General features: G+C 37.1%; 1 protein-coding gene across 2 annotated transcripts in view; it reads left to right on the top strand.

Moving 5' to 3' along the window:
* LOC134530530 (heme transporter FLVCR2-like) overlaps positions 1-17,608 on the top strand; it is a 74,092-nt gene extending 56,484 nt beyond the window's left edge. For both annotated transcript variants that reach the window (XM_063365427.1, XM_063365426.1), the window contains exons 6-8: positions 1,555-1,658; positions 4,051-4,161; positions 14,807-17,608. In XM_063365427.1, the coding sequence (XP_063221497.1) occupies positions 1,555-1,658; positions 4,051-4,161; positions 14,807-15,110 (519 nt within the window). In that variant the 3' untranslated portion in view covers positions 15,111-17,608. The remainder of the gene's footprint in view (positions 1-1,554; positions 1,659-4,050; positions 4,162-14,806) is intronic.
* The last annotated feature ends 274 nt before the right edge of the window (positions 17,609-17,882 follow it).

The following is a 17,882-nucleotide window of genomic DNA, read 5'->3' as shown; positions in this document are numbered from 1 at the left end:
AGCCACTGTTAAAATTCAAACCTTAGGTGGGTCATATTAGGCATGTGTGCTTGTCACTATCGCAGTCCCGTCAAACCTGACCAGTAGCAATTTTGATGACTAAAAATGCACAAAATATATATAAGCGCAGTTGGATGTATTTGTGAAGTCGTCTGTTCTTTGGGAAGTTATTGGTGGTGGACGTGAACACTAGTGGTGACGATCTTTAAATGATTAATGCAATGGGGAATATTGATTTAATACAATTATTTGGACAATATGCCATTGCAGCTTTTCAGTGTATGCCATGGAAAAAAATTCAAGAATGCAGAAATAAGAAACTCTGGACAACACAGTGAACAGATGGACCAAACGATGAAACTAAATTGGTATTGACAACACGATGACAATAGCGCAGGTGAACACAGTCAAACTTAAACAATTAGACAGCACAATAATTCCGTGGAACTAATTTGGTCACGGAAAAAATAACATCACAGACGAACACAGAGGACTAACAATGACGAGACAGTTTCAACAAGAATAAATGCAGATAGACAACAAACCTGGAAAACACAGAAAACATACGAACACAGCTAAGTATGAAAATAAACTGGTATTACGGACAAGTGGTAACATTCGTCAATGCCATGGCTGGGTTCCCAATTGAAGGGGGGGGGGGGGGGGGCGGGACATAAGCTAGTGCACAGCAGGCTGTGCGCACGACTGTGCACACGACCTGTGCAAAGTTGGTTTACAATTGAAATCTTACTGTCAATTTTAGCCAATGTAATTTCACCATGTATCAGACATGTTGGCAGTGTTAGTAAGTAACTATATTAACTACGAGTTGATTATCCCATGACATCTGACCAGCAATTTGTGAGTATAGTTTTTCAACATAAAAATAAATAAGGGTTGTATAAAATTTTTAGTTAACCATTCTAACCACGACACATTTTTTATTTGCAATTTTTGCTAGCGACATAAGTAATAGCATTAATTAATTTTCAAAGCAGAAATTGCACCCGAGTATTGTAATGTCTCGACAATTTCTTGCCAAGGGCGCCCATACCTATGGGCAGGGTGGGTCCGTGGCTCCCCCCTAGCTTTCAGGCAAAGAAAAAAATTAGGTGTTCTTGAGCATTTTGGGCAAATTTTGAGTCCTTTAAGGCCATTTTTTGTCATTTGTGATGGTTTGCCCCCCCTCCCCGTACAAATTCTGCCCGCCCTTACAGACTTTTATATGGGCGCCCTTGTTTCTTGCCAGAATACGACTGAGAAATATTAACAGTTCTCTAGTTCCGCCAAAATGGCTACCTGCTCTACTCTAATTGGTTGTTGTGCCATGTTGTGCCACAGAAACAAAATACATTCATTTTCCTTCTATGCACACAACCTGTCTCCCATGCACACGTCCGCCCTATGTGCCATTGTGAATCAATCGGTAGGTTGGAACACATGGCGGTCAAATCTTGTGCGCACGGACTAGAGTTGCTGTTATGTCTTCAACTGTGTGCTCAGCTCGTAAGTCACAAACACTGCACTTGTACATCAGCAGTCTGTTGTTTCCAGAACGCCGAGGAAGACGCCGGGCGAATAGGCCTCACGCTGACCGTTGCGGGTATGGCGGGCTCGGCCATCTGCGGCTTCGTGCTCGACAAGACTCGCCGGTTCAAGTGAGTGCTCTTCTCGCGCATTCTCCCGCGGTCCGCAGGTGCAGTGTGTGGTCGGAACAAACCGGCGGAACATGGCCACTAAAAATATGTGCGGTTGAGAAGCGCCAACATCAGAAATTTAAGTATTAAATTTGAAGAAAACATTAAAATTTCTTAAACACAATAACTTAAATTAAAAAAGTAATTTTAGGAACATTCTTAGTTCGGAATTTAATGGAATGGTGTATTAACGAAGGGGTGTATCGAGTATCATGACAAAATATTATACTTTCGATTAATTTTTGACAATGTTGAATTATCTTGGTAGAAACAAAATAAGCATGGCTGACATGTGCACATGTGGAGACATGTGTAGGTGTGTATTTTCTTGCAATTTAAACTGAAGTAATGGTTTTCAAAAATCATACTTTGTCGCTATATTGTTTTTTTAATTTTTTTAAAAAATTATAAAGCATTTTAACATAGTGTTTTGGTTGTTCCATATTGCAAAACATATAAATCTAAATCATTTAAAATGAATGTTCCTAGCCACAAACGACCACCAAAAAAAAATCAAGGTTGCCAACATTTACTTTGAAAACATTAACAAATTTTAGGTTTGCTGATTTTTTTTTTTTTTTTTTTAAAATAAGCGTGTTACTTAAAGCATTGAGTTGTGACTCTTTATTTTCCTTGCTTTGAGGGTCATACGTAGCCATGCCTAGCAGCTCTCCGACCTCTCGCCGAGGCAAATCTGCCTCGGATCTTCGAGGTGGGAAATGTGACGTACGCTACCAGTGGCTGGCGAGGTCACTTGTATACTCACTGCCCCTCACTCCCCCAACAAGCCCATCACTGGCGATCTGTAGGCCTCGCATCACGGCACCCTTCAGGGGAAGGGTGTATGCCTACGGGCTCTAAATTAACAAGTCTGCCAGTACTTGGTCGCATCCCACCCCCACACCCATGACGACATAGGTTCCATATACGCATCTGGTAAGAGCCACACACTACCCTCCAGTTTACAAGTGCAGTGTTTAATACCTACTAAGAGATCTTTCTGTGCAGAAACTTGGGACTTGAAATCCTAACCTTCAGTTTTACGAGGTGAGTTATATCACTTCCTTCTTTTAAGAACATGTTTAGAAGGATAATAAGTATGGTTGCTATGCTGTAGTTAGTAAGTAGGTACCTCCTTTCTTGACAGTGCCTTTTATATTTGCTTTTTTTTTTTAACAATGCAATATCACTATTTGCTCATGAAAATTGATGAAACGTGTATTCCATTTGAACTCTTATGGCAACCACAATACCACAGGAGATTAGACACCTTTAATAGAAGCTAGTATTGCAAGAAATGAATGACATTAAGGTGTATAAAGTAAAAAAAAAAAATTATAATTTTTTATTGTAAGTAAAATCTTGTGAGAATTTCAGAACTCATCAATTATGATTATTTTAAGTACCCAATGCTGAAAGTTTATAATTTTTATCACCACCATAGCAGCACAAAAAATGTAATATCCCAGTTTTGGTAGAATAAAAAGTGAAAGTAAGTTTAAGATATAAAATAAAAAAATTACTGTGCCAGTTTTGTTTGAACATTTTACCATCTTATAATTTTAATCTATATATTATTGAATTTGTAAATGTTGTGACATGCCAGCTGCAGCAAATTAGCGTGCATTAATTACCAATTTTGAAGTATTCATCTTTACATGCTCCGCCTGTTCCCGGAAATTCAAGTGGCACCGACTACCTTAAATGTAATCCCGATGCCACATGAATCTTTACAGCGAAACCATTCTCCGATAAATGCAGTAAATTTCCTGTTAAGTGCAGTTGTCAGGCAGACTTAAGTTACCTCTACGTTACAACTTAGCTGCTTGTTATTGAGAAGGGGGGGGGGGGGGGGGTTAATTGAGGTGTAAGTATACGGCAAGCGGATGCATAGGAACAAGAACCGCATGCACGCACACAACCACCACACCACTGTGCTGTGCCAGCTTTATAGCGAGACATGAAGCAACTGTGTGGTATGTCTGTGCTACCTGGGTGACTAGTTAGTGGTCAGATCATGGTCCACTGGAGTGCTGATAAATCTTAAACAAATAAAATCTAAGCCAGTACCTGTTTAATTTTAGTTCTGAACAGTGTAATAAATTTGTGTGTCACTGTTTAGTTTCAAACAGTTCAAACGTTTAAAAATAAAGGTGCTCAGAGCATCAAATCTGTAATCAGCAAAAAATCTTTCTTGTATTGCAGACCAACACAAACAACCTTGACTGTAACATGGATAAAAACTTCTTGATGCCAGCAATAATTTACAGAAACTCTTAAGGAACTCCTAAAATGTAGCTTTTTATTTCTGAGGAATGACTTTCTTATGAAAAAAAATACTTACTTGTTGCAGAGAAACCACCTTAGTCGTCTATGCATGCTCGCTTGTCGGCATGGTGATCTTCACTTTCACCATCGACTGTGGGATCATCGAGATTGTTTACCTCACTGCATTTGTGCTCGGGTATGTATTTTAACATCCCACACCCTCATCTCAAAGCAAAGTACGTATTTGGCCTTCCTAGCAGTCACAGGGAAGAGAAGCGGAAACAAACTCCATTTGCACCCTCTCCTTCATCCTACATCTCTCATCTGTCACGCCTGTGCATAGGTCCAGGAAGCTTTGGACCAAAGTGACATAAATGAAGCAGTTTACTGATACAGCATACTTGCCAACTTTTCCAAATAAGAATTAGTAAAACTCTCGAAAATATTAAATTTTAGCGTAAACTCCACGCAGCATTTTTTCATTTAAAAAATAAATGATCCTACAAATGCATATATATTTGTTTTAAATATTAAAAACACCCTATTTCTAAAATAAACCCATAAGACATTTAATAAAACCCACTTAAACAAACTGACAAACACTTTAGGCCTAAACACTGATGTTCACACATTTCATCCAAAAATTGGCATTAAAAGTGTACCTGATTACAATTTTTGCAGTACCATAGGCTTAATTGCAATAAGGATTAAGTTATATCCTTTTTTTCAACTATTTGTTAAACATCACCAATATATGTACTAATGTAGACCCTCAGATATTAAAACACATTCAAATTATAGTAAAATTTTTAGAGCACACATAAAAAATATTATGACTAAAACTGTAAAAAAACTTATATTAATTACATGAAATGCAGCAGAGTACTATTGTCACCAGTCAGTTATAAAATAAACTTCAGCACAATCTAGTTCACAAAATGACTCCCTGATTATTACTTATTACTAAGTCCTAGTTATGTGTAACAAAAAACCGAAGACTTTGATGAACTTCCGAAGGAAAAAATAGTCATTACTAAAGGCCTGAACACAATGAAGCAGACCGACAAAAATGTCACTACCAAGTCCCAAACATACTGATAAAACACATACAAAGAACTAATAAAGATAATGTTATGAAGGTTGGGAAAAAAAAGTCTTAACTACATCTGTTACTTTTTTAAGTACAGTGCTGTTGCTTTCTTAGCCTTCTTTAAAAATTGTTCACTGAACATGTGTTCAAAACACTTGTCTGAATGTTTGCTTTTTATTACAGAAATATTTTCCAGTACTCTGGTTGATAACAAAGACCTAAACTGGGACCTATTCTTTTTCACCAGACTGAACACACGTTCACACTCCGCGTTGCTGTGTGGAATTGTCAACACACCAAACATTACATTGCAAAGTCTGTCATACTTAGGCTGCCCACAAACATTTTTTGCATGTGATATACTAACCCATTTTTTCACTACAGTGTCATCTTTAGGGACTAACAAATCTATGTTTTTAAGTTGCAGACTGGTAAACTGGCTTTGAAGAGAATCCAAGGCTGATTCTCTGGTTTCGTTCTCATCTACTGGTAGCAAAAATGGAAATAAGTCTACGAAAAACTTGACATCACAAAAACTGGTATTTTCTACATTCTCCACCGATGCTACTCTTGCTTTACTAATAAGTTCATCTTTAATGGTAAATTTGTTTAAAATGTAATCACAAGAAGCTGCAAAATAACTTCTGACAGACGAGAAAAATAGTTTCTTATCTTTGTCATTCAATGTATTAACAAACTCTGATGTTGCTGTACCAACTATCAACTCACTGTCTTGCCTCTGATTATCAGCATGATGATACTTTATATCAAACAAAGATGAATTTTTAAATGCAACTGGTTTGACAAATCGAAGTAATAAATCTTTATACAAATCACAAATTAATTCTCCCAAAATATGAATCTGTGGATGTGAAGACTGCAAAATGGTGTTAAATTTATCAAATGTGGGAATTACATTAAGTAAAAACAAGCAAAATGCTTTGTTCACAGATGATGATAAAAACATTAACAGTTTTTCTTCACGACTTAAACTGCCACTGGTAATGTTTACGAGAGACTTTTGATTTTCTGATCTAACTGAAGGAAATGTACTGTAGGGCCGCGACGTCTTGGCGGGTCGACTCCCTAGAGCTCAGCGACCTTGTAATCGACACGTCCCGCCTTGTCTGCTCCGCAGATAGCAACGGCCTGGAAGTCTTCATGCCGTTCCGAAAACATTGGTCGAGAACAATCTCACGTACGGTGCAACACAGCGCAGATCTTAATGATACAGAGATGCGATAATGCTTTACGGTAATTTATTATTTAAAGGTAGTGCACTATTTGCTCGACTGGGCAGCTTAGTTAAACATAGTTAAACATAGCTATACAATACTTTAATGTTAATGTACGTACCCTACCTACTAGGTCTCTCAGTTATTAATCAGTTTATATTGTGCAGTTACTTTAACGGCTATGCCATTTACTTGTATTGACACATAGATAGGTATACACATACATTTATAGGTAGGGATACAGTTGGCAATAAGTAGATTACAATATCATAAAAACACAATGGTAATTTTAATTATTTATTAATGAAAGTCAAAGTATCTCAGGTTTATATCAAAAAGTAAAAATATTTATTCCTTTCAAAATCATAACAATTGTTGGCACTGCAGAACACGTATATATTGGAAAATGTCTGGAGTGACGATGCGCACATTTATTAAATAATGAAGTGTTTCTTATGTTCGGGTTCGAAATCTTATACACAGATTCAGTATATAATTATGATTTACATAAGTTTTACCTCGGCTAGATCAAAGTAATTTAAGTTGGTAAAGCTTTGATGCTCTCTCTCCCAGACCACTGGGTAATTACAGTTGTGTGTTAAAATAGAGTGCCAAATTAGATTCACGTAGTTAATTTAAAAATATTTCAGTTTCTCAATGTTTTCCTTGAAATTAGGCCGCATAATAACTAAGTATGGATGTGATACGTGCTTCGTACTAACGAAATGGAGTAACAGACACAGTCATTTCTTACTCACGTATTTATACACTCCTAGTATCTTTATCCTTTTGGATAAAGCCCTATTACTATACACTGACACTTAAACAATCAGTTCCTTTCATCCTTTAGTGCGGATGCCTAATTCTAATTTGCTATTTTTCAGGATAAATTTCCGACGATGTCTGATACGTGTCCATTCATTAATAGTCCATTACATACTTCTTAAAAACCTTCTTAATTTAAGTAATTTAACAATGCGTGCCACATTAAAAATACTTCTCCTGATTGGCCAAGAACTAATGATAGTTATATTATTTTAAATAAAACACATCAATCCCGCGCGCAACAATAGCGCGGAACACAAAATCTCACATTAAATTCAAAATAAAATCATATAGTAATAACATTTTACGTTTATAAACACGGTGTCAAATTAGCAATTTACCGTTTAAATTTCAATTGTTCCTAGAGGGGTCCTTGCAATTGCCCGTCTCAAACGTTCGTTTTAGTCATAGTTTCAATTAGGTACATAGATATACCTACGTATTAAATCCAAAGAGTTTTCAAATAATAAAATATATAAATAGAACGAAGAAATATAAATTAAAATAAATGATTAGCTTAATCTGGGCTGGAAATATACTTAGTTGTAGTACATTAAGAACTAAATTTGTAATTGTGGGTTGCTGTAGGAAACATAATTAATTAAGACTTGCATCAGGTAACTCCCTCGCTGATGCTTTCTTTTCCATTTAGTTTGGCTGAAACGTGAAGACGATCGACATGACACTTTCACGCACGTCAAGAACCTTGCCACTTTTATGCACTCGGTTGGTATTTTTTTTCCATAACAGCACTCTGAAAGAACCATATTAGTAATTTAGAGGGGGCCGAAAACCATATATCTATCAAACCATCCTCGAGTATTTTATAAAACATTGACCCATAGATAAACGTATATTCTTTTCATGTACAATCCTACTGACAAAACGTTTAGTACTTTGACTCAAAAAATAACACGAATGACATGCTATTATAACACTTTTTAGCAGCCTGTAGAGAATTAAGTTAAGATGAATGACAGCAGTGTTAAATAATGTTAACATTAAAAACACGATAATAGTAACATTGTTTGGCAACAATAGTATTAAAACAAAAAAATAACACTATCATAACACAATAGTAACATAATATAATAGTTACAGCGTATCCTAGCAGACAAAGCCGAAGTACTCTGAAAGAAACACCTTTTTTGACAAATATGTTTTAAAACATTTGTATTTAGATTAATAGAACTCTCTCAAACACAAAAGTATGAATTTTGGCCATTATATTTGAAAGATTTGTGCGATGGGAGTGCATGACTTGATGTAAGCTTTTGGACATATGCCATTGCTAAGCACATGTATGTCTGTAGAAGAAAACTACAAAACACAAATGACAAAAACACAAATTAAGCAAAAAATTGCTGTTGTCAGGATATAAACACCACACAGTACTCCACAACACGAATATGGTCAACAAACAAAGAAAAACAAAGAAAAATGGACTAACAGAACGAAAAAAAACCCACAAATGATGACAGCACAAAAATACCGAACCCAAAAAATTCAGCACAACAGTTGAAACGAGACAAAAACACAGCAAAACGAAAAGACGAAACAAACACAATAGTTTTCCAAAAACAGAAGAGAACGAAAAAAAACCCACAAATGATGACAGCACAAAAATATTGAACCCAAAAAATTCAGCACAACAGTCAAAACGAGACAAAAACACGACAAAACAAAAGACGAAACAAACACAACAGTTTTATAAAACAGAAACAAGCGACGTTTCGGGAACTGCTATCTGCTCCCGTCCTCAGGCAGAGAGGCACATGGTACGAAAACACAGATGCCGTTTAGAGAATCTGAAATAAACAGTTTTGACTAGCAGCATGTACATGAATGTCACAATGGGACAGCAAGAACAGATTCATCACTACTGTCAGTAGTTGCGTCACTATTTTCAGATGCAGTGTCATCGCTGTCATTACACACATTTATTATAAAACCTTCCAATACATCCTCCATGACACAGTCCTTTTTCCAATACTCATCCTCTTTACTGACCACGTGTTGACAGTAACCTTCCCAGTCGGTGTTTGTGATGGAATCTAAGGCCCTGGTGGTTTGCGACTGCAACGCTTGCAACGAAAGTTCGCCAGAAGTATTGTTCTCACGAATTAAACGCTTCATTTTGGCCCACGCGAGCTCAATAGCATTTAATTCACAATTATAGGGAGGCAGACGAATTACACGATGACCATGTAGCTCAGCTAACCTGTCTACTCTGAAACGTTTTTCTCTTGGTCAATGTTTTTCAACCAGTTCAGCAAGTGTTGTTTTCCGCATTTTATCGTCACATTCTATACCTTTTCTCTGCAACCAAGCTATCATTGCACATTTACTGTCGTACTTGGATGGCGGTTTGTCTTCCTGCTTGCAATGGTATGGAGCATTATCCATAACCAAGACTGAAGCCGGTGGCAAATTTGGAATCACTTTTTCCGTAATCCATTTTTCAAAGTTTCCAGAGTTCATCTGGCCGTGGTAGTCTCCTGTTGTTGTGCCTGCTTTATAAACAAGAGAGGCTCCGGGAAGGAAGCCTTGCCTAGAACCAATGCTTACAACTATCAGTTTGTGCGCTGCACTTCCTGTTGCCATTACACCTTCAACGTCACCTTTCTTTTGCCAACATTTCTGAAAGGTTAAATTAGTGTCAACCCAAGATTCATCCATGTAAAATATCTTCTTCCCAGCATCCCTGCACTGTTTCATCTGAGTCAGGTACCGTGATCGCCAAGCAACAACGTCAGATCTTTCGAGAAGAAGCATTCGCTTATTTTGGCTTCTTCTCCACACAAAACCCATTTCTTTCAGTATTTTACGCAGCGATGTCTTTCCCCAACTCCATCCGATTTTTTCTTTCAAAACTGGCAGTAGTTTCCTTGTTGTGGGAACCACTTTTTTTACTGCATAAAATTTGTGGATAGTGTCTCTGATCACTCTTCTATCAAAGTCATCAACTGACAACAAATGTTTCCCAGTTTTTTTTTGGCCTGAAATGAATAATTACACATGAGAGGCTGTTTCACGGTCAAATAAAGAAGTGTAATATATATGTAAATATAAACATACAAATTGTAAATAAATAATATATTAATATTATATACATTAATATATATCATAAAATCATATATATATAATAAAATATATAATGCAATATATATAATGTATATGTATCTATGTATAATGTATGTAATGTAATATAATGTAATATAATATCATGTAATATAATGCAATATAATGTGTAGCAATATCGGCTACACCTGTAGCTAACAAATATTCTAACAAGCGGTGCAGAAAGTCTGGAAAATTGCCAAATGCAAAACAAACAAACCGCGGGTTAAATTACGGGGAACACGTTAAAAAACTTATAATGTAAGTATAATTATTTAAAGTTATAATTACCTTTTTTTGCCTGGTGTTGTTTGTTTTTTATTTGGCGTCTCTCTGTTGTGTTTTCGGATGCGCGAAACTGATCTTTGGCTTATACCTGTGTATCGCGCAGCTCTTTCGGTTGCTTTTGCAAGAGGTACTAGCAGACATTTGTTGGCAGCTTCTTCATCACAGCACTGGATTACACTACTTATAATTACCCTCTCCCCACTATGTATTACTTTATTGTATCTTGAATGTCCTGCGTCGGGCTCCATTGCTCACTTCATACTGAGAGCGTGGCGCCTGATGTTTTTGCTATGAACCGCATAGCGGCTGATGTGCGCGCGCAGCTGCTTCCCCTCTCATTTACTCTTCCCCGCTTCCCCGCAAAACGACACGCCAAGACGTCGCGGCCCTACAGTACTTTTACCTTCATTATGTGAAGTACCAGTTTTTTTGGTAATTATCTTATCTTCACTTTCTGAGTGTTTCCTTTTTAGGGAAAAGCCCTGTTGTGAGGATTTAGATGACTTTGAAACTAATGGCTGAACTGAATGATCTGAAGCTGGCTGTTTTGGTATTGTGAATGAACTTATCCCCACAGAACATGATGGTTTCACACATTTTACTTGGTCTTTGAAAAAACTTAACAAAGGGTCCCACTGCTCTACTAATCTTGTCAAACTTTTTCCCAGGGATAACCATCTCGTACAGACATGTTTTAAAATTTTTCTGGTTTCACAACCATGCAAGTTTTGGAATTTTTTAAGGCAATCTTTCCGCTTACCACTCTTTTCAAGGTAATAAAAAATGTCGGTCAAAGCCTCTTCAACATTCAGTGGCAAATTGTCAGTACCCTTCTCAGCAGCTAAATTAATGCGGTGACAAAGGCAACCCATCACAAAAAGGTTTTCTTGTCGATTTTTTAAAACCGCAACTACACCATTTTTCTTACCCATCATAACTGCCGCATTGTCTGCCGAAAAAGCAATCATGTTTTTTAAAGGAATATTGAAACGTTCAAGTTCGTTTATGATTAAATTTCCAATATTTAGTCCGGTAGAATCGCCCTGCAAATCTGGCAGTGAAAGTACAGAAGACACAATGTTTTCAATATTTTTATCAAAATACGTCACAACAATCGGGTACAATTTGGAGTCTGTATCGTTTGTACCATCAGTTGACAAAGAGAACGGACCTGTTTGCAGATGTTTAACGACGTCGTCCCTTGAATCTTTCGCCATTTCTTCAACAATTGCAGTTGTTTTGGTCCGGCCACACGCATACTTTTGTGCTTCTTCTGATTTCGGAAACATTTTCCGGAATAAAGGGCCCGCGTGGTCTGCTGCACTTAATGGAACGTTGTGTTCAATCAAAAAATACGTAAACAAACACTCGGCACGTGTGACGCTATCTTCGCTTGAACTGTTTGTGAAGAACGTGCTGATTTTTTGGCTGTTTTCGGAATTTTGAACGTTGCCTGCATGCTTATTAGATTTAACATGAAGTAATATGTCACTTCTTCCGCCATGAGAAATACTAATATCGCACCTACACACACTGCAGAATGCATATTTCTGACCTTTGTCCGACTTCAAAATGAACGAGAATTCTTCCGAATAATCTTTACGAAAACACTGCCAATAATGTTTTTTTACGCCACCGCCCATTGCAGATGCTACGCAATCAATCCATGCCAAATAAAAACCACCCGAAACGCTTACGAACAGACGATCAACAATAGACAACACGATATCAAAGACACAACATGGCGGCGTAACCAACCAAAAACGATTCGTAAACGATCAAGCGTTCGATTTATCGATTGACTTGGAACAAAATAGGTCGCAACAATCGATATCAGAAGTGTCAACAAAAACTGGAAAAATTCGTAAAAAATTTATAAGATTCGTAAAATCGTAAAGACGTATGTTTTTCGTAAATTTTACGAAAAAATCGTAAAAGTTGGCAAGTATGATACAGGCATGTGTAGTTTAACCAAGAGGAGGTTTAGGGGGCAATAATTAACTGTGGTCTAAAGTGGCATAACTGACACATTTTAGGCAGCCTGCAGTGTTTCAACTCAGCTGTTCCCAATGAAAAGATACAAGTTTGCGATTATAATGTGACCTCCATTTTGTTTCCACAGTTTGATAAAAAATACAGGGTGTCCGAAAAGTCTTTCCCTGATTACACAAATTTATAACTTCGGCTAGACGTACAATAAAAATATGAAAGTGGTGTCAAAATGTTAGGTCATAACTCAAGTTTTTTTGTTATAGGTTCGCAGTAAATGTGCAGTGTAGTGCCCAGGAAGCCGGACATGATTACCAATCAGGAGAAAGCGCAGTGTGTACTGTGGTACCACGAGACACAATCACCAATAACAGCGGAGAGAAACTTCCAGACCACATATGGAAAGATTCCCCCTGATGTCAAGAGCATTAAGATGTGGTATGAGAAGGTCAAGACCACAGGATCGGTTGCTGACCTTCCGAAGTCTGGTTGACCATCAACCTCAGCTGAAAGGGTGGAAGCTGTGAGACAGTCTATTCTGCGAAGTCCGAAGAAATCTGTGCGAAGGGCCTCAAAAAGCTCTCTCCACGATATCTTACACAAACTAATGTTTCGTGCATACAAAGTGCAAATTGTTCAGGCTCTGTTGCCCAATGACAGTACACGTCGATATGAATTTGCGGTCGAAATTTTATCACGTATGGAGGACGATAATGGCTATCTCCAACAAATTGCCTTTTCTGACGAGGCGACCTTTTTTGTCAGTGGAGTAGTGAAGCGCCATAACATGCGCATTTGGATTTCACAACCCTCTGGCGAGGTGATGGAGTGAACCAGAGGAAGTCCAAAAGTGAATGATTGGTGCACGTTATTGCATGACAGAATTATCGGGCCATTCTTCTTCGCTGAGGCAACCATCACATCTCCAGTGAATTTGGACATGATACAAATTTATGCTGTTCCTCAGCTGCTTGAGTATCACTCTGATGTCATGTTTCAATAAGACGGTGCACCACCTCATTGGGGTTTGGAGGTCCGTGCCTATCTTGATATGACCTTTCCTGGACGATGGATCGGTCGTGATGAACCAACGGTTTGACCTCCACGCTCTCCTGACATAACCCCATTAGACTTCTTTTTATGGGGTTATGTCAAGGACGAGGTCTACCAAACACATGTACCAGATATTGCAACCCTTCGACAACGGATAACCAGAGTCATTGCAATGATCCCTCCAATGATTTTGGTTAATGTGTGGATGGAAATTGAATTATCAACTAGATGTCCTACGTGCTACCAAAGGTGCTCATGTGGAAGTGTACTGATGTTTGAAAAAAACTTGGATAGTTTCTCAACATTTTGTCACCAGTTTTTTTTTTATCTTACTTCTAGCCGATGTTATTAATTTGTGTAATCAGGGAAAGACTTGGACATCCTGTATAGCAATATATTCAGGTAAATATTGTACTTCTTTTAAATATCATTGTACTGTTGGTTCATTTTTCTTTGGTATTCGTGTTGGTTGATTTTCGTTAATCCGGCATGGCTGCGGTCCTGAATGAGATGGATCAAAAACCATTCACTGTGCATGTGTTTTTAAGACCAAACTAAAGTATTTTGTTTTAAAATTTAGTGACAAATGTACTATAACAAACTTGAGTTTGGAGAAGCACTATCACAGCAGAACATTCCCTAATATGAGGTTATCTGCTCACAATTGCTAACGTGTCATACTCGTGCAACAAGGGTCATGGGTTTGATTCCAACACTCCAGTATGACTTTACTTAATGAGCACTACTGAATAGGTACCCAGTTGGTTCGGAGGTACGGTCGACTGAAGCATCTGTACATAATCGTGTGACTGTAAACCCTATCGAGCAAATAAAACATTCCCAAAACAGGATGTGCAAACAAATCTGTTGCAAAATTTCACTCACTTTTTCCTGACTTCCCAAAGTCAAAATTCCCTAATTTTTAAAATATAACTAACCTATTTTTCTAAAAGAGTAAATGAAATTCATTTCCACCATCCCCATAGCGAGCCTAGTTCTCACTTCACTTCCTGCATTCAAACACCATTTTATAGTGTGCAGGACTAAGCACTTATAAAACCATCCGTAAAAGAAAATATTTTTTTTCACACTCTGGGTGATGGTAGACTGGATCATGACATTTTCCCGAATTTCAAATAAATTTTAGACTTTGCCTGACCAATTCCTTCTTCCTTGACTTTATCCCGACTTGCCGTTGACTTAACACGAACGCCTCGGCTACGGAACGGCGACTGCTGCAGGTTCTTCATGACCGGCTACCTGCCCGTGGGGTTCGAGCTGGCCGCGGAGCTGACCTATCCCGAGCCCGAGGGGACGTCGGCGGGCATCCTCAATGCCGTCGTCCAGGTGTTTGGCATCGTGCTCACCATGGCGTACGGCCACCTGCTCAAGGTCATCAACGACATCTGGGCCAACAGCATCCTGTTCAGCGTGCTGGCCGTCGGGCTGCTGCTCACGTTCCTCATCAAGTCGGACCTGCGGCGGCAGGCGGCGACCAGTCACGCCGCGGCCGTCCACGTGGCCCAGGTCGTGGCCGCAGCTTAGCCGCAGCCCCTCACGCACCTCTTCTACCGCAATGTCGTTCCTATTCCCCCGCGTCGCGAGTTGTTGGTGAAAGATAAACATACACCACCTTACGTGTGCTAAGACAATAAAATAAAACATTAAATGGTCGACAGGACAGCACGATGATTTAAGCGCGAACGTTTCATGATCGATCCACTTTCGGCTTTGGGAAAAGCTACTGTTGACAACACTTAACTAAAAACCAAAATAATAAATAAAAATCATAATCAACTAAAAGTAAAACAAAGTTAAACTGTTCCTTAATCTACAAACATGAATAATATATCTGAACAGTGACATATTCTGAATGTGGTTATTAGGATTATCAATTGATTAAGTCTAGTAGCAAGTTTCAAGTCAGAGTTTTAAGGAAAGAGTTGTCTAAATGTTAAAGACAAATCAAACTCTGAACCGACTAGGTATCAAGTCTTTCTGTTTCCGAGGTTTCCTTTGCCATATACATTCACTACTCGTTTAAATGTCAAGTTATATTCGAGGTTTGGTGAAACTACACATGAACCTATATAACATCCGTGTGGGCCGACTTAAGAGACATGGAGCAGTGTGTGTGCTGTTACCAACCAATCAGTGAAGGTTATTAGCAAGGGGTTAACCAATATTCTGTATTGGTATTAATACATTGCAAATAAAAACATTCAATTTTAGTTTAGATACAAAATTTTGTTAACGTTATAATGAAATTAAAATGTCGAAACTTTTTTGTTTGGCACTTCATGTTCATCTAAGTTTATATTAAATTATTATTATTATTATTATGCTAGTTGAGGGTAAGCTCTGTTCTTCTAAACAATTTGTTACTAACTATTCTCACTTTTTTATGTCTATATAATGTTTATATAAACCACAATTTGAATACAAAATACATTTTACTATATTAAAAAATGATAAAGGAATTTCTGAAAGTTATATGAACATTTTGTATTAAAAAGAAACCTTTAATAAATTTTCAATTTTTTTTAAAGAAAAATTAAATAAGTGCTTTGTTAAAGAATACTAGTATTTACACAACCTTCTACTGCAATAATAACAAGATATTCTCTTAGGATACAAGTAATTCAACATGTGCTGAACTAACAAATCTAGTATATAGTACTTCTTAATAAATGCTCTAGCATGTAGTATGAATGAGAAGCAAATAATCACATGTAAAAACTGTTCTTTTGTCACCTTGGTGTAATTCTAAAGTGAAAGTGTCTTGTAAACATAAATTCTAAAATGTATATTATGTCTATACATAACTTGATAGTCTGCAGTAAAGTGTAATATAAACATGTCTTAAAATATACATTGAGATGCATAGCAGCAGGTAAAATAGTCATATACCTTAAAGTATTGTTATTATCCAGTGTGTGCCTAAGAAGACTGCAACACATTTTTCTCTTTTAAGCAGATAAGAGAGAGAATTTTACCATCTAGTGAGGTATATTTATTTTGTTAACAATATTAAAACAGAACAATAGATGCATCTAGAGTAAATTTAAGATTATGCTACTTGTTGGAATGTACGGTAAAAAACTAAAAATTTATCAGGATATTTGTGTTTCAACAAGACATGCCTTCAATAAAAATAATGTAGCTGTAAAACAAGAATTAACATAATGGGTGTCTGTGAGAAAAAAGATTTAGTATAAATAATTTTATATAAAATTGTTTTAGGTACAGGAATTGTTTGCAAATTTATAAGAGTAATAATATCAAACCTTTTATCCATATATGTAAAATAGAATGTTGGTATGTATGATGATAAACTCAGACACAGTTTGACTGATCGCCATGAAAGTTGGCACATGTTTTTGTCATGGAGAAGGTTTTTACGCTGTTCATTTTTATGTAACTCGCCGCTAGATGGCGCTGCAGTGCATCAACATCTAAACGTTCAACCGATCGCCATGGGTAAACAGAAAATCATAGATCACAGACATACAAACAGCAATTGTGTGTCATTTCTCTATGTCTGCCACACTGTCATATAGCGCTATCCATTTTGCTTTAACTCGCGGACAATATATTGCCGTGTTCAGCAGCTAGTATAATATAAAACTCATGGTTATATTACAGATGTGCAAAACATAAGTTTTAAAGGTCATAATTTAACACTATATTTCACTCTCACTTGGTACAAAGATTTAAATTATGTTGCGTTGACCCTGAGGCAATACCCCACTGCAAAATTGTTACCAAGTCAGTGCTGACACTGGTTAAGACTAGGAAAATTCTTAACAATTCCTTACACCTTATTGCCACATAACTTTATCTTCCAACTACTATAAGCTTGTTCATAAAAAGTTACATGAAAGAATGCTTATGTCACAATTACTTTCTCCATTTGAAATTTTTTATAGATGATAATAATAATAATAATAATAATAATATAAAAAGCAAGTTCTGTAAAGAAAATTACACTGTTAGTATTATCCACTTTTACATTGGATAGTCAATGACATCACACCCATTCCATACACAGACATCGTCCAAAACCATTTTTAACTTCCGTTTTGTTGCACGCAGTTTGTAACTAAAAATTAAAACTTGTATTTGAGAACAATGTTCAACCACTTTATTTCCGTTCCTTATTCACTTCACCTTATCTTACTTTTCTTTTTCTTTGTTGCTATGGTTCAGTACATAGTTTCTGTTCTGACACAAATTCTAGTCACATTGAAAGTGCAGAAAAAGATTTTCTGATCAGTTGCTAAGAACATATTCAGGAGACTTTAATTTTGTGACCTT

Source organism: Bacillus rossius, chromosome 3, assembly GCF_032445375.1.
Source record: "Bacillus rossius redtenbacheri isolate Brsri chromosome 3, Brsri_v3, whole genome shotgun sequence".
NCBI lineage: Eukaryota > Metazoa > Arthropoda > Insecta > Phasmatodea > Bacillidae > Bacillus > Bacillus rossius.
The sequence above is the reverse complement of the archived record's forward strand: the minus strand, read 5'-3'. Positions and strand labels throughout refer to the sequence as shown.